The 25,721-nt window shown below is 36.7% G+C and overlaps 1 protein-coding gene across 1 annotated transcript in view; it reads right to left on the reverse strand.

The window, feature by feature from the left end:
- ARNT (aryl hydrocarbon receptor nuclear translocator) overlaps positions 1-20,128 on the reverse strand; it is a 67,735-nt gene extending 47,607 nt beyond the window's left edge. The window contains exon 1 of the mRNA XM_020912157.2: positions 19,961-20,128. Coding sequence (XP_020767816.1) covers positions 19,961-19,985 — 25 coding nt within the window. The 5' untranslated portion in view covers positions 19,986-20,128. The remainder of the gene's footprint in view (positions 1-19,960) is intronic.
- Positions 20,129-25,721: the final 5,593 nt, after the last annotated feature.

Genomic DNA, 25,721 nt, shown 5'->3' on the forward strand with positions numbered 1-25,721 from the left:
TGGAGGGCTTCCCTTGTGACTCAGTTGGTAAAGAATCCACCTGCAACGTGGAAGACCTGGGTTCAATCCCTGGGTTGGGATGATCCCCTGGAGAAGGGAAAGGCTACCTACTCTAGTATTTCTGGCTTGGAGAATTCCATGGACTGTACAGTCCGTGGGGTGGCAAAGAGTCGGACACAACTGAGCGACTTTCACTGAGACAGCAGAAACAATGTCAGCTTTGAGGCCTCTGCCATGGGGACTGGGAGTGGGGCTTTGGCCTGTGGCTTGCTGGCTTAAAGGACAGTTCTTTGACTGGTCAGAGATCAAGGTCTTTAGCATTCACACACTCTGACTGAAAGAGAGGCGTGGAGGCGGAAGAGAAGTAGCCTGTCCCAGCTAGACAGAGATAAAAAGAGTAAACTACTCTTGGAGCAGGTGCTTTGGGGAGATGTATAGCTTTTGATGCAAAAGGAAGATCCAGAAAATTATCATTGAACCTATTAAGGGTTATTTCTCTTCCTTGTGTTTCCAGAAAAACCAAACCTCTTAACTGTCATGTTTTCTAATCCAAATTCATGTGACAGCTTTTTCTGAAGCTGAGTTAAAATTACTGTCTTCGGGGAAAAAGAATGAACAAAATAAACCCAAAACCACCAAAAAGAAAGCAATAATGAAAGACATAAAATAATAAACTGTAAAACAGAAGAATAATTTAAAAATAAAGAGTTCTTTAAATCGATCAATAACACTGACAAACCAGACCAAAAATACACAAACTACCAAAATCAGGGGAGAAAACAGGGATTATCACGACAGACCCCAAAGAAATCAAAGAGATAACTGAGAACACTAACTTACATAAATCTGACGACTTAGATCAAAAGGAACAATTCCTTAAAAAACACAAACTGAACTTCCCTGGTGGTCCAATAGTAAAGAATCCACCTGCTAATGCAGGGGATACGCGTTCCACCGGGAAGACGCCACACCACGGGGCAACCAAGGCCGCGTGCACAGCCTCTGCGCCTGCGCTCTGGAGCCCGCGTCCAGCCCACATGCAGCAACAAAGGCTTGGCAAGAGGCTCAACAGCCGAACAAAACAATAAACATCTAAAAGAAACAAACAGAAACACGAACAACTAAACAGACACAAAACAGCTGATATGAATGGTCCCATAATTCCGAGGAAACTGAATTCATATTTCAAGAACTCTTAAAAAAAATTTCTAAGGCTAGATGATTTCACTGGAGAATTTTACTGAACGTTTAAAGAATAAACAGCAATTTTACACAATCTCCTCCAGAAACTAGTTGAGGAACACTTACCAGTTGATCTTATGAAGCTAGTATAAATCTGATACAAAAACCAAAGACAGTAGAAAAACAAAACAAAAACCCAAGATCAGTATTCCTTAGGAAAACAGATGCAAAAATTCTTAACAAAATATTAGCAAACACAATTTATCAAACAAGAATTTGGCAATATGCAAGAATTCTACAGTGTAACCAAATGTGATTTACTCAAGAAAAGCAAACTGGTTAAACACTTAAAATCAATCAACACATTACTAGGTTAAGAAGAAAAATAATGATCATATCAGCCTATGTATAAGAAGTATTTGCTGCAGGGTGAAAGGGAAGTGCAACAGGCAGGGGTAAAAAAGAATTTAAAAAGTGAAAAAAAATAAAATCCATGGGGTATTAAAAAAAAAAGTATTTCCTAAAATTAAACACCCATTCCGACAAAAACAGAAAAATTAAAGTGAAATGTCTTTACCTTGACAAAAGTATCTACAAAAAGGGAAAAAAGAAAAACTACCACTCTGTGTGTGTGTTTGTGCGGGTGTGGGTGTGTGAATTCGCTCACTAGCTCAGTCATGTCCAACTCTTTACAACCCCATGGACTGTAGCCCGCCAGGCTCCTCTGTCCATGGAATTTTCCAGGCAAGAATATTGGAGCAGGTTACCATATACTTAACAGTGAAAGACGATGCTTTCTCCCTAAGATCTGGGAATGAGGGGAAAAAAAAGTTCACTCTTATCACTTATTTAAACACAGTATAGGAAGTTCTAGCCAGTGCAAAAAATGCAAGAATAGGAAATAAAAGGCATATAGATGAAAAAGGAAAAAAAAAAAAAAACCCACATTTGCAGATTACATGATTGTCTCTGTAGAAAATTTTAAGGAACCTACCAAAACAAAAAAAACCTCTTAGAACAAACAAGTGAATTCAGCAAAGCTGCAGTATACAAGATAAGAACACAAAACTCAACTGTTTCTATATACCAGCAATTAATACATGGACATAAAAATTTTAAAGCACAAAACCATTCATAACCCTTCCAAAAAATAATTAAATGGGAATTTAACAAATGCACAGGATTTGTATGCTGAAAGAATGCTGATGAAAGAAATGAAAGATCTAAACAAATGGAGAGAGACTTATCACATTCACGGACTGGAAGACTCAACAAAAGATGCAAATTCTCTTCAAACTGATACACAAATTTAATGCAATTCCTATCAAAATACTACCAAGATATTTTTGAAGATATAACCATGACCATTCTAAAATTTATATGGGAATGTAAAGAAACTATAATAGCTAAAACAAAGCGGGAGGAAAGAGTCTACCTGAGTTCAAGACTTCTAATATAGCTACAGTAATTAAGACTGTGCAACCCTAGCAGAGTCACAGACACTTGGATCAATGGAACCCAGAAACACTCACACAAATATGCCCAAATGATTTTGACAAAAGTGCAAAAGCAATTCAATGGAGGAAAGACAGTCTCTTCAACAAATAGTGCTAGACCAACTAGACATCCATAGGAAAAAAAACCACCCTTGACTCCTTATTACAAAATTTAATCAAAATGAATCACGGACTTACATGTAAAATGTAAAACTATGTAACTTTCAGAGAAAATCTTCAGGATCCAGGGACTAGGCAAACAGTTCTTAGACTAAGTACCAAAAACATGATCCAGGAAATGAAAAACTGATTAACTGGACATCACTGAAATTAAGAACTTCTGCTCTGTGAAAGACTGTCAGAGGATCAAAAGACAAGTTACACAGTGGGAGAAAACATTGCAATAAAGGACTTGTAACTAGGATATAAAAAGAACTCTCAAAACTCAACAGTAATAAAGCAAAAGTCTGAAACACATTTTACCAAAGATTGTTGTTCAGTCGCCCAGTCATGTCCAAATTTGCAACCCCATGGACTGTAGCACACCAGGCCTCCCTGTCCCTCACCATCTCCCAAAGTTTGCCCAAGTTCATGTCCATTGCATCATTGATGCACAAATGGTAAATAAGTGTATGGAAAGATGTTCAATGTCATTAGACATGAGGGAAATGCAAACTAAAGCCACAATGAGATCTAAAACATACCTATTAAAATGACTAAAAATAATACTAATAAAAAAAATAGGAAAGATACCAAAAAAGATCACTATATACTGCTGGTAAGACTATAATATAGTACAGCCACTCTGGGAAATAGTTTGGTAGTTTCTTTAAAAACTAAACATGCAATCAACATACAATCCACCACTGCACTTGAAATGAAAGATCTAAACAAATCTAAACAATCCACCACTGCAGGTATTTATCCCAGAAAAGTGAAGGCTTGTATTTATAGAAAAACCTGTATCCAAATATTTATACACGTTTATTTGTAATACTCAGACTGGAGAAATTGTACATATTGTACAAATCCATTTATAGAACATTCTTGAAATAGCAAAATTACAGAAATAGAAAACAGGTTAGTAGCTGCTGGGGATTAAGGAGAGGGTAGAAGTACAAGGAAAGCAGATGCTGCTTTAAAAGGGTATCACAAGGGACCCTTATGATGACAGAAATATTCTGTATCTTGACTGTACCAATGTAAATATCCTGTTCATGATATTATACTATAGTTTTGCAAGATACAACCACTGGGGGAAACTGGTTTAAGGGTAGGGGATCTCTGTATTATTTCTCATAACTGAATATGAATCTAAAATCATCTCAAAAAAAGTTTAAAAGTTTTTAAAACATTTTAATGTCACATACTTCATCTTCCTTTTGAAATTTAAAATTTAAGTTCTAATAACTAAAAACTCTTAAGGTTAACTAAATTACATTAATTTATACAAGAACTTTGAAGGAACAGTAGCGTGGTACTTCATTTCATCATCCAGGGATATGGTACATCTTATATTTATTCAGACATTTCCTAATGCCCTTTGATAAAATTTTACAGTTTGCCTCACATATGTCAAAAATTATTTTTAAATATTTTATAGCTCTTAATGCTATTATATCTTGGAATAAAATCTTTTCCATTACAACTTCTAATTGGTTATTGCTAGAATAAAAGTAAGATACTGACTTCAGTGTGTTTATGTACTCAAATAATTCTCTAAAAGCATTTAGTTTACTGGATTTTCTTAATACATAATCACATCTGCAAGGAATGATTATTTTACCTTTCCTTATTCAATATTTAGTTTTATACACTTATACACTATTTAGTTTTCTTCATTTACTGCATTATTGCAAGGGCTCTTGATCTTTGGGTCAGTGGATAAAACCTACTCATAAAGTTAGATGGAGAAAAGTTTTATTCTCATTAATCATTAACTGAAATTAAGCATTTCCTTCAAGCATGAAAGTAAGGTAAAACACAGTAGTTTCGGCAGTTATCTGTGACTTTGTCATCAACAGAAATCAGATATTTTCATACCACATGATAGTTAAAACAAACATCCAGAATTGTTACATTCAATACTATTTTGAGAGTATAGTAATTATTAGGCTTATCACTACATATTATTGTGTTAATAAACAAACATTAATTACTGCATTACAAACTTGTAATTTCTATTTTGATAACTATATTTTTAATAAAATTGATTTTTTCATAATACTATATAGTGTTATTTTATGCACTAACATTCTAAGGGCTCAACAGGGAGAGCAAGCCACACCTCGGGATGAGCCTGGGGCCTGGGGCCCTGCACCACCAGCTCACCAACATTTCCTCCCACATGCCTGTGTCTTTCCACTCCTCACTAGGGGCTCCGACTTGGCTCAGACCAGGGGAGGTTTTTACTAATATTCTGGATTGGGTGCAACACAAAAGTGTGACAAGAACTTTGAAGCCTCAAAGTAAAAGTATTACTCCTGGTTTTCCAGTGAATGCATGGATAATTACTGATTTTTTTCTAAGACCTCACTGTGTGTCAGGCACTGTGCTGAGCAACTTGTGTGCCTCTCATTTATTTCTACAATGATCCAATGAGGTTGAAGGGCTTCAACAGATTTCACCAGTCGTAGAGGTCCATGTTAAAAAAAAAAAGTTAAGAATCTTTTTAATTCATTTTTTTCCTAAAGTTGGTTTGTTTCATTGGAATTGCACTGACTAAACATTAACTTAGAACTGACATCTTAACATTATAACATTAACATCTTAACATTATTGGAAGCTCTTATAATGATCTTCTTTCCAAAATAGTTTTTTTCTTTCTTCATTTATTTATTCTGGCCGTGCTGGGTCTTTGTTGCTGTGTGGGCTTTTCTCTAGTTGCAGACAGTGGAAGCTACTCTCTAATTGCAATGCGTGGGTTGCTTATTGCAGTGGAATGGATTTTTTTAAAACCAGAAACAAATGTTTTTGTAAAGTATTTATTAATACAATCATTTTTCTTTTCCTTTAGTTTGATAATGACACGGACAGGTTTTCTCAGGTTGACCGATGCTTGAATTCCTGGAATAAATCTTGCTCAATAAATTGTGGGCGGAAGAATGTAAAAAATGCATGTCCACAGAGACTCAGAATGTGATCTTATTTGGAAATAGGGTCTGTGAAGACATAATTAGTGAAAATTGAGGTCATGTTGGATTAGGATGGTTTCTAAATCCAGTGACTGATACCTTTCCAAAACCAAGGGGAGGGACACTCAGATACAGAGACAGAGACTGGGTGACACGTCCAGAAGCCAGAAGAGAGAAAACCACATCTACCAACACCTTCATTACATACTCAGAGCCTCCAGAGATGCGAGAGAATACATTTCTGTTGTTTTAAGCCCTCCAGCTTGTGATAATTCGTCACTACAGGCCTGAGGAACTAATACAATAATGATGCGTGATTCTTTCAAATTACTCTGGATTTAATTTTCTAAGATTAGCTCCTTTTAAATGGAAGAGGAACTTAGTGTGATGTCAAGTGTAGCACAGTTAAGCAGTATTCTTAGTGTACTAAACTCAAGCATCTTTTATTAAAATCACCATTTGATACAACTTACAAAAAAAAACAACTAGCAAATATTTCAATCAGTCAACACAATCTCACAGATTTATAGAAAAGTCATTTCTGACTGTGACTTCCTCTCCTGAAATAGAAGAATATAAAACTAAGTCATTGAAAACATGAGTGAGGAAAACAGAAATGATAAAAGCAGTATTGTTAAGTTGAATAGATAATAAAATGCTCAAAAAAAATACTGGTAACAATAATTCATCATATTCCTACACTGTATAAATATAAACCACTTTGGATACGTTTTTTAAAATTTTACTTATTATTCCTAAAATCCACCTCCAAATTGTATTGATAATAAACTGCACCTAAACTCAAAACACAAAACCTCTTTTATTCATGTTTTTATTACAAGCCCAAGGAGTATAACTGCCTTCAAAACTGGATAAAGAGTACTCAAATACCATTAAAATGATGATACGGCACAAAGGTCATAATCAAAACAGTGTAACACTGATATAATCAAAGACATGCAGATCAATGGAATAGAATACAGAGCTCCAAAATAAATCCTCACATATACGATCAAATGATTTTCAACAAGGGTCCCATGACCATTCAATGGGGAAAGGCTATCTTTTCAACAAATGGTTCTTGGAAAACTGGACATCCACATGTTAAAAAAATGAAGTTGTATCCTTCCTTACTCATATACAAAAATTAACTCAAAGTGGATCAAAGATCTAAATGTAAGAGCTAAAACTATGAAATTCATACAAGAAAACATAGGATAAAGCTTCATGACACTGGGTTTGGTAATTTCTTGGATATATAAAAAGCACAAGCAACAAAAGTAAAAAGTGATAAACTGGACTTCATCAAAATAAGGAACTTCTGTGCATCAAAGAACACTATCAACAAAGTAAAAAGGCAACCCACAAAATGAGAGGAAACATTTGTGAATCATTTATGTGACATGGGATTAATATCCAGAATACATAAAGAACTCCTTCTACTCAACAACAAAAAAGTACCACCTAATTTAAAAATGGACAAAGAATTTGAATAAAAAATAAATAAATAAAAGAACTTGAATAGACATTTCTCCAAAGGAAATACACAAATGGTCAAAAAAATAGTAAGTGTTAACAAGGATGTGCAGGATTGAAACTCTTGTACACTGTAGGAATGTAAAACCTGCAACCACTATTGAGAATAGAATAGACATGCCTCAAAAAATTAAAAATAGAATTACTATACAATCCAGCAATTTCACTTCTGGGTGTATACAAAAAGAATTGAAAGCAGAAGCTTGAAGAGACAGTTGTACAACACCAATGCTCAAAGCAGCATTAGTCACAATAGCCAAAAAGAAGAAGCAACCCAGTGTTGATCAAGATGAATGGATTTTTTAAAATGCAGCATATACATCCAATGGAATACTATTCAGCCTTTGAAAAGAAGAAAATTCTACAATATGCTACAATATGGTTGAATCTTGAAAATATTATGCTAAGTGAAATAAATCACTCACAAAAAGACAAGCACTACAGGATTCTGCTTTATATAAGGTACCTGTGTAGAATAATCAGATTCATAGCGTGTAGAACTGTGGCATGGACTGGAGGAATTGTGGAACAGGGAGTTATTGTTTAATAGCTAGAGTTTTTAATTTTATAAGATGAAAAAGTTCTTGAGGTGGAGAATGATAATGACTATACAACAACATGACTATACTAATACCACTAAACTATACACTTAAAAATAGTTTAAAAAAATATATAAAAAAGAGGGACTTCCCTGATGGTTCAGTAGCTAAGACTCCATGCTTTCAATGCAAGGGGTCAAGGTTTGATCCCTGGCCAGGTAACTAGATCCCATATGCTGCAACTGAGAGTTCACATGCTGCAACTAAAGATCAAAGATCCATGTTCTGCAACTAAGGCCAAACATGGCCAAAATAAATAAATAAAAATTTTTAAAACAAAGAATATATATATATGTATAACTGGGTCACTTTCCTATATAGCAGTAATCAACACAGCATTGTAATTTAACTATATTTCAACTATATAAATTTTTTTAAAAAGTTAAAAAGGCAAATTTTATGTTATATGTATTTTCCCATAATAAAAATTTTAATATATAAAAAATGTTTGAGGTGGATCTATATCACTGAAAAGGAAAGCTATTCACCACATATGACTATGGAAAAATGGAAATATAAGCTACAGAAAATTATATACAATAAGCTTATATGTGTATCAAAATCCTGGAAGAATTCATTTAAAATTTATTGCATGCTTACTATATGTCAGGCACTGTTGCCAGCGCTAGAGATAAAACAAGAAATAGAAGAGACAAATATCCTAACTCTTATGAATTCTGCATGCTAATAGAAGAGCAGGATAAACCAAGAAACAAAATATAAACTGGGCTGACATTTTATAGATAAGAAATGGATAAATAGCAATTTCACTTGGTTTGATCTAACAATATGTTATATAGTGATAAATATAGAAAAAAATAAACTAGAGGAGTCAAGTCAGATGTATATAAAGTTCAAGCAATTTTAGATAGGGAAGACCTCACTGAAAAAGCAGCATTTACGGAAAGGTCAGAAGAAGGTGGGAATAAACCATGCAGGTATCTGGGGGAAATGCATTCTAGGCAGAGTGCAGATGCCTGGAGGTGAGAGTATGCCTGTTAAATTCTAGAAATAGTGTGGATGACCTCATGGCTAGAATGGAGCGAGCAAATGTTACACAATAACCTATTAACAGTGGTTACCTCTGGAATGGCATTTAGAGACTTCTGTATTTGATTTTCTACATATCCATTTTGTTTTATCTTTTACATTAGACATATATTACTTTTATAATCAGAAAATGCATCATCTCAATTTTTTTAAAAAGAAAATTTATGTGCATGTACCTATGTGTGTGGCATGCACTGAAAATCTCAAAGAACAGAGCTCAAACTCTAAAGTGATAGAAATCTAGATTCCAATCCTAGGCTTACCACTTACTACACGTATGACCTTGGGCAAATTATTTAATCTCTCAGGGTTTATCTGTAAAATGCAGCTGTAACAGTACCTACCTTCAGGGAAGATTAGATACTAAATGTGGCCAGTGCCTAACACACTGTAAGTACTCCTTAAATAGTAGCTTTGTAAAAATACATCAAACACTAAAAAGGCTGATTTGGCCATTACTAATTTTTACATTACAAAAGTAATGTATTAAAATAGGGGTATAGAGAAAATAAGATGTAGAAGTCTCTAAAAATATTCAAACAATACAAAAACAAACTTTCAAAAGTATAAGTCTTTTGTACATACACCCCAATTTCTGCCACGGGAAATTGCTGTTAACATTTTGTTATGAATCCTTCCAGATCTTTTCTTTACACTATATGTTACAGAGTTTTAGCAATTTTTACATAACAAAGGGAAAGGAACCATATCATATTTATTCTGAAACTTTTATTTTCCAATTAACAATGTATTCTAGAAGGTATGTCACATCAATAAATACTGTTAGCTCATTCTGTTTTAACAGTTACACAGTATTTCACAGAACATATATTTATGACTGGAGAAGGAAACAGCAACCCACTCCAGTACTCTTGCCTGGAGAAGAACCTGGTGGGCTACAGTCCTTGGGGTTGCAAAGAGTTGGACACGACTGAGCGACTAACACACATACACACACACATATTTATGACATTCAAGCTATCACTATCACAAATAATGTTTCATCAAATATCCTTGTATATTTTTAAGCACATATGCCAAGATTACCTACAACAACAAATTTCTGAAAATGACTTTCTGAATATAAAGAAGCACATTTAAAACTCTGCCCATTACTCTTCAAGACCACTGAACCAGTAAAATTGCTCAGTCGTGTCCGACTCTTTGCGACCCCATGGGCTGTAGCCTACCAGGCTCCTCCATTCATGGAATTTTCCAGGCAAGAGTACTGGAGTGGGTTGTCATTTCGGTCATTTCAATTAAGAACTTCACCAACGGTATAAATTATCCATAGCTCCAAAAGCACTGGATTTTGGCAATCCTTCAAAGTTTTACTAATTTTCTAGGTATAAAGCAATTATCATTGCTGGTTTGATGTGGATTTCTCTATTATTAATAAGGCTGAGTTTATTTTATATATTACCGCTATTAACTTTTTCTATTTCACCCTATAAATTTTAAAGTCAGTATATGTAACTTTCTTAAGAAAAAACAAAATTTTCCCTTAAAAAATAAATTCCATACTTTCAATAATAGGTTTAAATGGGATCTAAGAGTTGGAGAAATTTAGAGAAAGAAAAGATAATTGAGGTGGTTTAAATTAATGTCTGACAGTCCCTAGCACAGAGAAGGTACTCAACAGGAAGGAAAAACTAAAAGAAACAAAGCTGCCAACCAGCCAGCCAGGAAGTTTCAGAAAGGCAGGTCAAGCTGGACCTCAGAAAAAGTGAAGAAGAGGAAAAAGGCATCCCATACACACAAAAGAAGATGAGCAAATCATAATGCGGGTGGGGGGGTATGAAAACAGCTGTGAGGAGCTGTAGGGAAACAGGTCCGTGAAGAAGCACAGAATCTCTATCCGGCAGAAAATATAACATGTCAACTGCTACCCAACTGTGAGAAGGCCTTGAAGGTCAAGATGAAATCTTAAATCTGATTCAATAAGCAAATGAAAGACAAAATATACCTTTAAGTTAAGAGTGACAATATAAACTAAAAGATCAATCTGACAGATTTAAAATTTGAATAGAAGCAGAGAAACAAATTAGACTAACCAAATATGAGGTAATAAAATCCTGCTTCTTCCCTGTATTTCGTGTGTCCTCTTTCTTCCCTGTAGCTCAAAAGGTTAAAAGAATCTGCCTACAATACACGAGACCCAGGTTTGATCCCTGGGTTGGTAAGATCCCCTGGAGAAGGGAATGGCAATCCACTCCAGGATTCTTGCCTGGAGAGTCCCATGGACAGAGGAGCCTGGCAGACTACAGTCCATGGGGTCACAATATCAGACACGACTGAAGCAACTAACACTACTACTACCTTCTTGGTATACTCTCATCTGCCAGAGAGGCTCATCCTCCAGGAAGTTCCTGGCAAAGAGTATAAAGGAGGCCTTGAGTATGTGAAAATATCTTTCTTCCACTTCACTGATAGTTTGCCTAGCTATGGAACTCGGAAATTATTTTCCTTCAGAATTTGGAAGGCACCACTCCACTGTCATCTATCTTCCAGTGTGATTACTATACAGAGAAGCAAAACCATCTGATTGCTTATTATTTTTCACTGATCAATTATCTCCTCTCTGGAGCTTATAAAATATTTTTTGTATCTGATTCTGAAATGTCGTAATAATGTGTCTTGAGTAGTTGACTTTTCATTCATTGTTCTGGCTTCTTCAGTTTAAAAACTCGTATCTTCTATTTCCAAGACAGTTAACAAAAAATTAAAAGTTTGGTTAAAAGAAAGAAAAAAAAAAAACATGTCACCAGAGAAGGGGGTAGAGTACTGCTGTTTTTTTAACAAATCATGTAAAACCAAGTCTTTAAATATATGCATGGAAAATTTTTACTAAAATAACTTTTAATATACATGCTTAAATAAATTTATTTTAAGAGTCACAGATGTAAAAAAAAACAAATGTATGCTTACCAAAGGGGAAAGTGGGGGAGGGATAAATTGGGAGACTGGGGTTGACACATACACAGTACTATATATAAAACGGGGCTCCCTGGCGGCTCAGTGGTAAAGAATCCGCCTGCCAATACAAGAGATGCAGCTTCAATCCCTGGTCAGGAAGACTCCCCCGGAGAAGGAAATTGCAATCCACTCCAGCCTGGAGAACCCCATGGACAGAGAAGCCTGGTGGGCTACAGTCCATCAGGTTGCAAAAGAGTTGAAAACAACTAGCAACTAAAATAAACAACAACATATATAAAATAGATAACTATTAAGTACCTACTGTATAGCACAGGAAACTATACTCAATACTCTGTAATGATCTATATAAAAATCTAAACTAGAGTGAACACATGTATAACAAATACACTTTTACTGTAAACAGCAGAAACTAACATAACATTGTAAATCAACTATACCCCAATAAAAATTAATTAAAAAATAAATAACTATTTTAAGTATATATTTTATATAGTTAAAATGCTTTATATGCTTTAATATTCTTATATGTTTAAAATGCTTTTTGTAAATGGAAAAAAAACAAGATGTGATAACAAATCTGATAAAAACATAAAAGAATCCAAACACTTCTAGTTACTTAGCCTGGGGAACTGGAAAAACTGTGATAGTCATGAAAGATTTCTCAGAAAAGTTAGGAAGGGCAGCAAATCTGAAAGAAATACTGGTGACTACATATCTATATATACATACACATATATATATACACACACACACATATATAAAACTTGGCAAAGTGTTAGTCACTCATTCAACTCCAACTCTTTGCAACCCCATGGACTGCAGCCTTGCAGGCTCCTCTGTCCATGGAACTCTCCAGGCAAGAATACTGGAATTCTGCAGGCAAGAATACTGGAGTAGGTATATACTTGTATAGTGCTCAGTCACTTCAGTCATGTCCAACTCTTTGTGACCCCATGGACTGTAGACCTCCAGGCTCTTCTGTCCACTGGATTCTCTAGGCAAGAACACTGGAGTAGGTTGCCAAGCCTTCCTCCAGTGGATCTTCCTGACCCAGAGACTGAACTCATGTCTCCAGCATCCCCTGCATTGCAGGCAGATTCTTTACTGCTGAGCCACTACGGAAGCCCACACACCTGTGTATATATAATAAATAACATGTTAAGGATTATTCAAACAGATTTTTTTTTTTAGACAGATGAAAATACAAGAAATAAGCTTATGTGAAAAGACAGAAATAAACATTTTTGCAGTCTTCAATACATAAAAGATAAATGAAGGGAAGGAGATACAGTAGTTACCAAATAAATGTTTAATTGAGGCAGGTGATGGGCAAACAGAAACGAAGGAAGTTGACTGGCTTACTAACTAATCAATTAAGAGTTCCAGTCCTAAGAGTGAGACTTGGAGAAGCATAATGAACAAGAGAAAGAAAATGAGCAGGCCTAAGGAACAAAGAAGGAAGTCAGTGAGAAAAAAGCAAGCAATGCACTGTTTCTGAGGCCAAATTCAAAAAGTTCATCAAAAAGGCACAATTATGGATTATTAAAAACCAGGAGAAAGATTCCAGTAAGAACCTTAAAGTCATTTAAAGAGCTGGAAAACACTTATGAATAAAGGATGTTACAGAAAAGATTTCAAGAACTGCAAAACTTCTCCAGCAAATTTTTCAGCACTGTGCACTCATCTCTCCATCCAAGCAACTGTGCTATGCTGGCCGCCAAATGTGGTATTTCACCTTCATCTACAAGAAAAGACAATAACCCACCTTCCTCCTTAAGAAGAATCAATTGTGCTACACTTCTGTAGGAAGTGACTTTAAGTCCAATGGAGAAAGTCTTATAACTTAGTAGTTAATACTACTGACCATGTAAAGACCACAAACAATAAATGTTGGTGAGGCTGTAAAGAAATGAGAACCTTCATACTATTTTCCACAGTGGCTAAAATGGTGTAGCCACAGTGGAAAATAGTTTGGAGGTTTCTCAAAAAAACCCTAAAAATAAAACTACCATATGACCTAGCAATTCCACTCCTGGGTACTTATCCAAAAGAAAAAGAAAACATTAACTCAAAAAAGATACATACACCCCAATGTTCACAGCAGCATTATTAGAAATATAGAAGTAACCTAAGAAGCACAGAAGCATCCATCAACAGATAAATGGATAAAGAAGATGCGGTATGCATATGCAAAGGAATACTACTCAGCCATAAAAAAGAAATTTTCCCATTTGCAACAACATGGATGGACTTGGACAGTATTATGCTAAGTAATGTAAGTCAAACAGAGAAAGACAAACACTGTACGTATCACTTAATTGTAGAATCTAAAAAATAAAACTAGTGAATATAACAAAAAACAGACTCCCAGATACAGAAAACAAACTGGTAGAAGTAGAGAGAAGGAAGAAGGGAGGGATAAGATAATGGTAGGGTATTAAAGAGGTACAAACTACTATATATAAAACAAACTACAAGGATCTACAGTACAACAAAGGGCATACAACCAATACTTAATAACTATAAATTGAATATAACCCATGAATCACTATGTTCTACACCTGAAACATATATTGTACAACTATGCCTTAATTAAAAAAAGATTTTAAAATGCCTATAAAAAAAATTTGTGTAGATGGACTGCCAGCAATTACAATGTCTCTACCTGCTCCCCAAGAAAATTGTCTCTACCCCGAAAAGCTATGCGACTTCAGACAAACTAATCATTTGCTCTGTGCCTTAGTTTCCACATCTAAAAACAAGAATATTAATACCTACCTCATAGGATTCTTACAAAGATTAAACGAGATAAAATATATGATTAAGAGAGATGATATATTTGGAATAAGTGACCTATAATTATTGTTAGCAATTATAAATGAATTCGTGATGCTATGGTTTAATTAGTGTTACCCTTTCAAAGGTATTTTAATGTTAACAGTGCATAAAGATATAAATCTCCAATGCCAGGTTTTATAACATTCATTTATTCAATATTTACTCAGCATACTAGGCACCCCTGAGAGCAGTCAGGTACTGTGGTGAACAAGGAAGATAAAAGTCCTACTCTCATGAAACTTAAATTGTAATTAAGTTGTTGAAATCAGGGACTTCCCTGGCCATCCAGTGGTTAAGACTTTACCTTCCAAAGCGGGCGGTGTAGGTTCAATCCCCAGTTAGGGAGGTAAGATCCCAAATGCCTCATGGCCAAAATATCAGAACATAATCAGAAGCAACATTGTCACAAATTCAATGAAGACTTTAAAAATGGCCCACAACAAAAAAAAAAAATTTTTTTTAAGTTGTTAAAGCAATAAATTTAGTTTGTCTACTCAACTACAGAAAAATGTGAAGGGGCAAATACAAAACAAAGAAATGATGAAAAGAGATGCAAACTGAGATAATTTATTTGTAAACTGAGAGATGGTTTCTAACATACATAATAGCCAACAAAACAGGAAAAGTACAGCCTGGTATACAGTAAGAACTTAATACATGTTTAATAAATGTGCCCATTCCTTTCTCTAGGTTTGTTTCCTTAAGCGTAAAATGATAGGGGTTATCTTTTTTTTTTTTTTTTTGCCTCACCACACAGCCAGTGAGATCACAGTTCCCTGACAAGGGATCCAACCCGTGCCCCCTACACTGGAAGCTTGGAGTCTTAACCACTGAACCACCAGGGAAGTTCCATGATAGAGGTTATCTTGAATCCAAATTCAACATTCGTTAATGTCTACTTATTCAAATCATCATGGCATGTTAAGCAGCATTCTTAAGAACAAATAGCTCTACAAACAGGACCTATCATTGTCTGTGAATGATGGGCCCAAAGAAACTCCACTGAGTTCAGGCCCTGCATTTCACATGAGCTTTAAATATATCCCTTCAGTTATATTTAAAGGGAATCAGCTATACAACCATAGAAACATTGGATAACACTGACGGAAATGTCACCCTTTCACTTCTTTAACAGGGCCATACCACCAGGGGAATTAACATTTAAAATAACCATTGTAAACAACCTGAAGGGAAAAAAGTGAGTGAGTGAAAGTCACTCAGTCTTGTCTGGCTCTTTGCGACCCCATGGACTATACAGTCCATGGAATTCTCCAGTCCAGAATACTGGTGTGAGTAGTCATTCCCTTCTCCAGGGGATCTTCCCAACCCAGGGACTGAACCCAGATCTCCCACACTGCAGACGGATTCTTTATGAGCTGAGCCACCATGGTTTTAGAGACAGTTTCCCCAATCAAGAATTCAAATTTTACCAGTTTTGAAATTAAATATGCCCCAAATGTCACAGCCTAAGTAAAATCAAGGAAAAGGGGGGGTTTAGTTTCCTTGAGTGTTGCAATTTAGTTTTTTGAAAATCAACCATCACTTGGCACTGTGGAAATCCCCATTGTTAATACCTTAAAAGAAAGTCATCACAAAAGACTTTCACAAAGCATCCATAAAACAACATATTATTCTCATCTGTTAGTGATGAGTAGAGAAGTAGGACTGGAATGCAAATAACTAAAGCAAGAGACCACTATTTCAAAAACAAGAAAACTAGAGTGCCAAGAATACAGCAGTATCTACTTCTTAATTTCTGAGAAAACAGAAAAGATTCAGTTTTGTGTCACAATTCGAATAGCATAAAAAGTATGTGAGGAGGCTTCCCTAGTGGTCCAGTGGTTAAGAGTCTGCCTAGCAATGCAGGGGAGACTGGTTCAATCCCTGGTCTGGGAAGATCCCACAGTGCAACTAAGCCCATGTGCCACAACTACTGAGCCCAAGTGCCTAAAGCCCATGCTCTACAACGAGAGAAGCCACTGCAGGGGGAAGCGAGGCCACCACAACAAAGATGAGCCTCTGCTTGCTGCAACTAGAGAAAGTGCGCATGCAGTAACAGACACCTGGCACAACCAGAAATAACTAGCTGAGTAAAACCTATTTAACAAAAAGGAAAAATATTTCTAAAAATTAAAAACAGAAAGTACATGAGTTAAGGTTCTTTTTCAAAAATGTTAACTGTTTTTCAATTGCTGAATCAGTAAAATATATTTAAACACTTTTGAAAAAGTTTTTTGCAATAGAATATAATTTTTTTTAAAGTATCTTGGCATCTTAATTTTATACTGCATAAACTCCTATTTTGCCGGTATCTGAAAAAAGTAAGTAAAGGTAGTAGATAAAAATTAAGCTAATTTACTTTAAAACTATAATCTAAGGAGGTTAAAAACTATGTGAAAAGGAAACGTTTTCCTAAACGTCAGCCTTAAAAACCCAAACATGTGTTCCTTCCTTTGCCTTCTACCCAATCTGCACCCACAATAAATGGTACCTAATAGCACAAAAGAGGTCTCTGTTAAAGAGAATATCAGAATCAAGGGAGGAAAAACCTGCACTGCTAAAAACTCATTCACATCTCTGGTTTGAATACTGAAGTATAAATCAAATAACTAATCTGTTCCCAACCAGTGCCTTAGCCAATGCATTACGAGTCACATGATTTAAAAAATGTTTCTCAAAATTGTTAGTATTCCACAGACAAGAAAGATATAGCCTAAGACTTCATGAACCACCTACCCACTTACTTCTGCTTCCCAATGGTAAACAGAAATATTAAAAAATAATGAGTATGAAAAATTATCAATTACAGAGAAAAAAGGCACCACCACATTAGAACTATTACTTCAACATAACTCAGAGAGTAGAGTATAAACCATATCTCACTCTTCTTTTGATCCAGCACCATTTTAAGACATACATAGTAAAAAATGCAAAGGAACCAGGTCCCCTGAAAGTCTCTGTAGGGCCACCAACAGTCTCTAAGTCAAACTCTATAAACACAATTAAAATGATCAAGTATTGTTATTAATGCTAAGGATTACCTTAAAGGAAGCTTAGAAGAGTTAAATAATTATTACCAAAAATCTGTGCAGACATATGTGAAGAAAGACCAAACAAGAACCATAGGGAAACTTAACTAGCAAAAAGACAAAGTAAAAAAAACTCAAAGAAACATGTATGATGTCTCTAGTCCCTAAAATAACCCTAAGAAAAAAAGTTTGACCATGCAACAAGGAATTCAGACATGAAAGCCATTTACTATCTTTTCACTGAGCACAGAACATTTCCACCCAATGGCCCTCATATGCAACAGGCTACCAAAAGTCCACAATTGATCTCTTCCTTTTGATACAAAAGGGCAAAAGGAGAAGTGAAGAAAGAAAATGCACTTTCTAATCTAAACATCATGGTTGAACTTGGGATCAATAACTTAGAAGCTATAGGAGAGTTCTCCAACATCAAAAAGAAATCTAAAAATTGCAGAAGCAGGCTGCCAAAGGGCAATAAACAAAATAATTGTTCCATCATAAGCAACCATTCTGTATAAATAAATACTATTTTCTGCTTACAGATTTAAGCTGATATTGATCAGCTAATGAAAATGTGGTTAAGAGATTGTCCTTCTGGTTACTGTTGTTTAAAAAACAAAACAAAATAAAGCAACCCCACCCACACTGCTGGAGAAAAAAGCTTCTGACATATGCACTAAATTTGTTTACTTCGCCACCTCTTAATAAGAGAAATGCTTTGCAACTTGACTATGGTTATAAAAGTATTTTGCAATGTGTTAGTTTAAAATCTTGTTTATTTACTCCCTAGTTAACAAATAAGTCATTTTACTTCAAGGTCAGGTTTGCCATAATAGCATCTTTCCAATTTTATTCCATCACTCAGCACTTCCTGCAATGGAATTTTAGCCATTAACTTTATCTCCTTTTCCTTTAAAGGAAAAAACTAAAAAGATTTTAACATATGATATTGACATGTGGCAAATTAACTTCTTTAAATAGTTCTGTTCCCAGAAACATGGCAGGAAAGACAGTAAATTTCACAGTGATTCAATTGTAAGAGCAAAACCGGGGTATTGCAAAATACTGCTGCCTTTCAGAGGCACGAAAAAAATCCATTTAAATTTTAACAAGGGAACAGCAGTGAAGCCCTCCCACTACTATATTTTCAAGTTATTCATCCCCACCTCTTCTTTTCTGAAGCTATCAAAGATAAGGATTTCTAAGAAATGGCCAAGGTCAGCAAAGTAAACTAGGATCCCTAAAATGAAATACTTTCCAGGGAGAAATAACTGTAATGTACTGGAAAGAGGACTGGGACTAGGAATTTCAAAACCCGATCTGTCCAGACCTGTTGCACTACACCCTATTCTATGTCTGAGACATGACTGGTTAATTTTTTTTTTTTTTAATGTTCAAGCTCTCACTATAGAAGAGATGTTCACTGAGACACAGCATGAACTGAACTTAAAGAATGGGGACTGCCTCGACCCACCTAACAAGATTTCAACCCGGGGTCCCAGATGCTTTTGCTGTTGGCAAGATCTATCCTGAAATTCAAACATTACATAAACCTCAGCCTTCAGCAGCTTATGACATTAGAGGCACCTCTTAATACTAAACGCAAGTTTCAAAGGTTAGCCCCCTCGGGGGGGAGTACAGGTTTGTTGGTTTGTTTTTAAGAAACTGAATATAATTCAAAGATTTTGAAACTTTAAAATCTAAACGTTTGGAAGTAACATCTCAGCTAAACGGCAACGCGGTCCAGCGTTTATAAGCCCAAACTACTTTTCAAGTAAAACAAGCCACTCTGCCCACAGTTACTCGGCATCAAGCAGGTCCACGGCGGGCAGTGTGGACAGAGCACAACGCACAGCAGAACGCCGCCACAAGAGTGGAGGCGGGCCAGCCCCGCGCGGACTGGCGCTCCGACAGAACTCCGGGCAAGGAATCCCCCAACTACCACCCACCTGCTCCCTCCCTCGACCTCGGGTCTCCCCCGTTTCCCCCGAGTCCGGCCCCTCCCCCAGGTTCCTCCCCTCCCCCACCGCCCCGGAGCCGCCCCCGCGCGTCCCAGCGCCCTCCGCCCCAACTACGGCCCCTCAGCCCCGGGTCTCCCCAGCTGCCAACCCCTTCAGCCCCTCCTCCTTTACAGGCAACCCAGTCCTCCGTCTCCTTACCGGGGTTAGCAGTAGTCGCCGCCATGGCCGTAGTTGCCACTGCCGCCGCACCACCCCCCCCAGTGGGAGGAGCCGCCGCCAAGGAACCGGGGGGGAGGGGGAGGGAAGAGCCACTCCCCAGACGCGGCGCCGTACTGCCGCCACCGCTACCGCGGAATCCAAGATGGCGGCCGCGGCAACCCCCACCGTCCCCAGCCGCTCAGCGGAGAGACCCCACCTCTAGGGCGGGGTCAGCCTCAAAGCCAGCCTCCTCGGGAAAACTGACCAATGAAATCCAAAATCTATCAGAGGGCGGGCCGGCCACTGAGCCGCCAGCCCGTCCTGTGGAGGAGGGTGGGCGAGAAAGAAGTCCAGCTGTCTCCCTAATCCCGCCTCTTCTGAGTTAGAGGTCAATGATCGTGTGACGTCAATGAAAAACAATTTTACTAAAAAGCTTCCCCGGGTGGCGGATTCTCCGGGTTGGCCGTTCTGCATAAGATTTGTTTTGTAAATATTTTTTAGGTGCTCTAATGCGTAAAGTTCACTTAGTGATTTGTAGTCTTTTCTCGTTTTGTCCCCTTTTAAGGACCTTTGTCCCTGTCAATAAAAGTTCTGTAAGTTTTGAATCTCTGCAGGAGACCTAGGTTCAGTCCTTGGCTGGGGAAGATCCCCTGGAGAAGGGACTGGCAACCCACTCCAGTATTCTTGTCTGGGCAATCCCACGGAGAGAGAGATGTGGGCTACTGTCAATGGGGTCGCCAAGGAGTCGGACACGACTTAGCGACTAAACCACCGCCATAGAACTGGTAGTGTGAGACGATCTGGGCGATCTTGGTGTGGTACCGACAGCCAAAACAGGAAGCAGCATGAAGCAGATTAGATATAACTTTCTTTGATCAACAACAGGGACAGTGAAAGGTTTTTAGTAGAGAATTAATGACTGCGCAGATTTATTTTCTAATGATAAGAAGCATTGAGCACTTTGAGCTAGACACGGTCCAAACTGCTTTATAAGTATCTACTCGTTTAATTTCACATATCTTTCACAAATTGTCTAATGTAAATTTAATTCTAGTTTTAACAGAAATCCCATTATGCTATTGAGCGTCTTTGAATTCTTATAGGTTGTGTATATACTGCAAAGATTACGTAGATCCATTTCTCTCATTTAGTTATCAGTATAGTTTATCTCGACCAAGATAGCTTAACGTAATTTGTATATTATTGTTTATATTTGTTAAAATTAAAATTTTCTTTGTTACCACTTTATTGTGTTTTATTTCCAACTCACCAAAAACAGAAAAATCATTCACCCAAAAGAAATACACTGACACATAAGAAGTAGTGGTGAAAAAAGGTAACAAGTACGTCAAAATTACATAGTAATGGTAACTAGCTATTAAAAAAGACTGCAGTGCAATTATAGACTATAAATTATTGTGTGGCTTTAAATGTGGTAAGTTTCATCCAAGCAGCAATAATTAAAAAAAAAAAATAGTGACTAGGAAGTACAATTACAAATATCTAAATATTGGATTTTATTGGGTTAGCACACATTTGTCCCTTCCCCACTACTCCCGGACTATTAGGAAATTTCATCAGTGACTTGGAAAGCCAACAAAGCTTTCAAGTCAATTTTGACCCAAATACATAAGCCCATTGCCAAGAAATGTATTTTTCTGGAATAAATACAAAGTAATGTTTTCCAGAATGACACAGATGTTTTCACCAATAAAAAAAGATGAAGTTACATCCCTTATTTTTAAAAAATGGTAAATGCCACTTTGTTTCAGACAAACTTGTGCAACTAACTACAAAGTTAATAAATGTTCTTCAGGGAGAATGTATAAGGGACTTTTTGCAAACTCGCTAAGCAAGTACACAAAATCATAGTATATACCACATGAAAGGGCACTATCTGCCCTGGACTTGCTAAACGGATGTTTATCTTACAAGTGGACGTAAATGATATACACAATATGAATCATTTCACAGCATATATGCAGTACACAAGGGAAAATGCCCAGAAACTTCTTATTTAGTATGTCATTAAAAATTCAAGTTACAGAAAAAGTGAAATATAAAAAATTTTGTGAGGCATGAGAAAATCTGTAAAACATAGGTTGTGATCAAAACTGATGGAGTTGTAGCTTTGGGTACACAAAAATATTATCTCTACAATAAGCAAAATGTCAGTCCAATTTGTGTTTTATTCAGAGAACAGTTGGTAGTCAAATGGCATTTCTCCTGATTCTGATTCAACATAAAACAAACCAGTGAAAACTATAAATTTATTACTATACATATAGTAATAGCAAGCCAGTAAGGATAATCTCTGAGAAGAAACTAGCAAATGTTAGAAGACTGCTTTTAAAGTGTGGAGGCCAGGAATGGGGAAGGTGCTCTCATAGTTTCTAAATAAGGACTGGAGGACTTCTGGTAGTGGTCCATTAATTAAGAATCCACCTGCCAATGCAGGAGACACAGGTTCAATCCCTGGTCCAGGAAGACTCTAAATTGACTAAGCCCATGTGCAACTAAGCCCATGTGCCCCAACTACTGTGCCTGCACTCTAGAGCCTAGGAGAAGCCACTGCAATGAGAAACTCAAGTACCACAACTAAAGAGTACCCCCTACTTGCTGAAACTAGAAAAAGCCTGCACTGCAACAAAGACCCAGCACAGCCATAAATGTATAAGTAAGTAAATAAAACAAAATAAATAAGGGCTGGAGTAAAAACTCCTTCTTTACAGATAATACTAACAAAAACTGTTTTAATTTTTCTAAGTAGGCTTATCTAAGCAACATTTTCATTATTTTTATTAATCTTCAATTATTACTTCAAATTCTAAATGCCATGATTTTTAATGTAAAGAACAAGTATCAGGATTTTTGGAAGAAAATAAAACTTTTAAGCAAATGCCTTTACTACCAAGAGTTTATTATTTCCCAACAATACATGATAATTTTCTTTTTTTAAAAAATTTTCTTTCTTTATCAGAGAAAAAAATGGATGACACATTATTCAACATATTTTAAACCACATCCAACTGTTGCAACTGAACAGAAAAATGCTTTTCAGAGCTGAATGCAACCCATGTGAATTGAATACAACTCCTATTCTCTCCCAAGTTGAAATCTTCAACTTTTGAGGTTGTCATTTAGGATCTAACACTTAGGATCTAACACTTAGGATCTAACACTACTGAAAGCTGTCTTTAATTAGAAGCTCCTCATGATGCTAGATGGCTTCCCTGGTGGCTCAGTGATAGAGAATCTGCCTGCAACACAGGAGATGTGGTTTCAGTCTCCAGGTTGGAAACATCCCCTGGAGAAGGAAATGGCAAACACACCCCTGCCCCAGTATTCTTGCGTGGGAAATCCCATAGACAGAGGAACCTGGTGGGCTATCGCCCCTGGAATCACAAAAGAGTCAGAAACAGCTTAGTGACAAAACCAAACAAATATGGTGCTAGATCTCTCTTAGATTCAAGTGTTCAGCATTATCTGGTAGTCACCAAGCACTCATTGCCATATCTGATAAACTCATTGTGCCTTTAGATTTTCTAATTTTAGTAGAAATAAAAATTAAGAAGTTGATTGTGAAACGTGACCTATTACATGCATTTTCAGCTTTCCAATATGAAAGAATTACCACTACCACTATTAATTTTTTAACTATCACAAGTTCTGGGCTAAGTTTGTGTTAAGCCAGTTTTTTTAATTACTTAAAATGGTGGTCTGCAGATGCATCAGTTTCACTGTCTCTCCAAACAGAGTTGCCAGATTTAGCTAATGAAAATACAAGATGACAAGTCAATTTGAATTTCAGATCAACAACAAATAATTTTTTAGTATCAATATGTTCCAAATATTTCATATAACATTTATACTTTAAAATATTCTTCTTTATCTGGAAACCCTACTTCTGAATATTAAAATTTGTAGGATCTCTCATCCAGATTAGTTGAGGGAGAGGAGGGACTATTAATAAGAAACAAGAAAGCCACTTAGGTGGATTATATTTTTGCAGAAATCCAGGAGAGAAATTATAAGGACTTGAAAATTTTCTCCAGAGGAGTTGTTACTGTGTCATATACTCAATACTTTGTTGGGTCTGTTTGACTCCTAGCACTTATAACTGTGTCTAGAACATGTCGGGAACCCAGTAAACATTTGTCAAAGAATGAAAAGTCTCAACTAACTCATTACATTTTTCATCTTTTCAAGCATTCAACGTATATTAGTTCAAAACATGTGGGGTTCTCTGGCCTAGATAACCCTAACCCACTCACATATATACATCTTATCCTCTTAGTACACCTGTAGTACAGGTATCAATTTAGGTATCATTTCTGAAAGCCAGAACCCCAGTTTTCTTCTATTGGTGTTGCTCTTCCATTACCTACCATTCTCTGCTCATCTGTTATCACACAAGTATTACAAAATCACTCACCTAGCACCAGACATCCTGGAGTCCGAAGTCAAATGGGCCTTAGGAAACATTACTATGAAAAAAGCTAGTGGAGGTGATGGAATTCCAGCTGAGCTATTTCAAGCATTAAAAGATGTTGCTGTTAAAGTGGTGCACTCAGGATGCCTACATATTTGGAAAACTCAGCAGTGGCCACAGGTCTGGAAAAGGGCAGTTTTCATTCCAATCCCAAAGAAAGGCAATGCCAAAGAATGTTCAAACTACTGCACAATTGCACTCATCTCACATGCTAGCAAAGCAATGCTCAAAATTCTCCAAGTGAGGCTTCAAAAGTACACGAATTGAGAACTTCCAGATGTTCAAGCTGGATTTAGAAAAGGCAGAGGAACCAGAGATCAAATTGCCAACAACCATTGGATCATCAAAAAAGCAAGAGAGTTCCAGAAAAACATCCACTTCTGCTTTATTGACTATGCCACAGACTGTGGAAAATTCTTCAAGTGATGGGAATACCAGACCACCTTACCTGTCTCCTCAGAAATCTGTATCCAGGTCACGAAGCAACAGTTACAACTGGACGTGAAAAAATGGACTGCTTCCAAATTGGAAAAGGAGGCTGTCACCCTGCCTATTTAACCTAATCGCAGAGTACATCATGCAAAATGCCAGGCTGGGTGAAGCACAAACTGGAATCAAGATTGCTGGGAGAAATATCAATAACATCAGAACACAGAGGACACAACCCATGTGGCAAAAAGCAAAGAGGAACTGTCTCTTGATGAAAGTGAAAGAGGGGAGTGTAAAAGCTGGTTTAAAACTCAACATTCAAAAAAAAAAAAAAAAAAACCTCAACATTCAAAAAACTAGGATCATGGCGTCTAGTCCCATCACTTCATGGCAAACAGATGGGGAAACAATGGAAACAGTAAGAGACTTTATTTTCTTGGGATCCAAAATCACTGCAGATGGTGACTGCAGTCATGAAATTAAAAGACACTTGCTCCTTGGAAGAAAAGCTATGAACAACCTAGACAGCATATTAAAAATCAGAGACATTCCTTTGCTGACAAAGGTCTGTCTAGTCAAAGCTATGGTTTTTCCAGTAGTCATGTATGGATGTGAGAGTTGGACTATAAAGAAAGCTGAGTGCCAAAGAATTGATTCTTTTGAACTGTGGTGTTGGAGAAGACTCTTGAGACTCCCTTGGATTTCCAGGAGATCAAACCAGTCCATCCTAAAGGAAATCAGTCCAAATATTCATTGGCAGGACTGATGCTAAAGCTGAAACTCCAATACTTTGGCCACCTGATGTGAAGCACTGACTCTTCCCCTGATGCTGGGGAAGAT

This window comes from Odocoileus virginianus, chromosome 5 (genome assembly GCF_023699985.2).
Source record: "Odocoileus virginianus isolate 20LAN1187 ecotype Illinois chromosome 5, Ovbor_1.2, whole genome shotgun sequence".
In the NCBI taxonomy this organism is placed as follows: domain Eukaryota; kingdom Metazoa; phylum Chordata; class Mammalia; order Artiodactyla; family Cervidae; genus Odocoileus; species Odocoileus virginianus.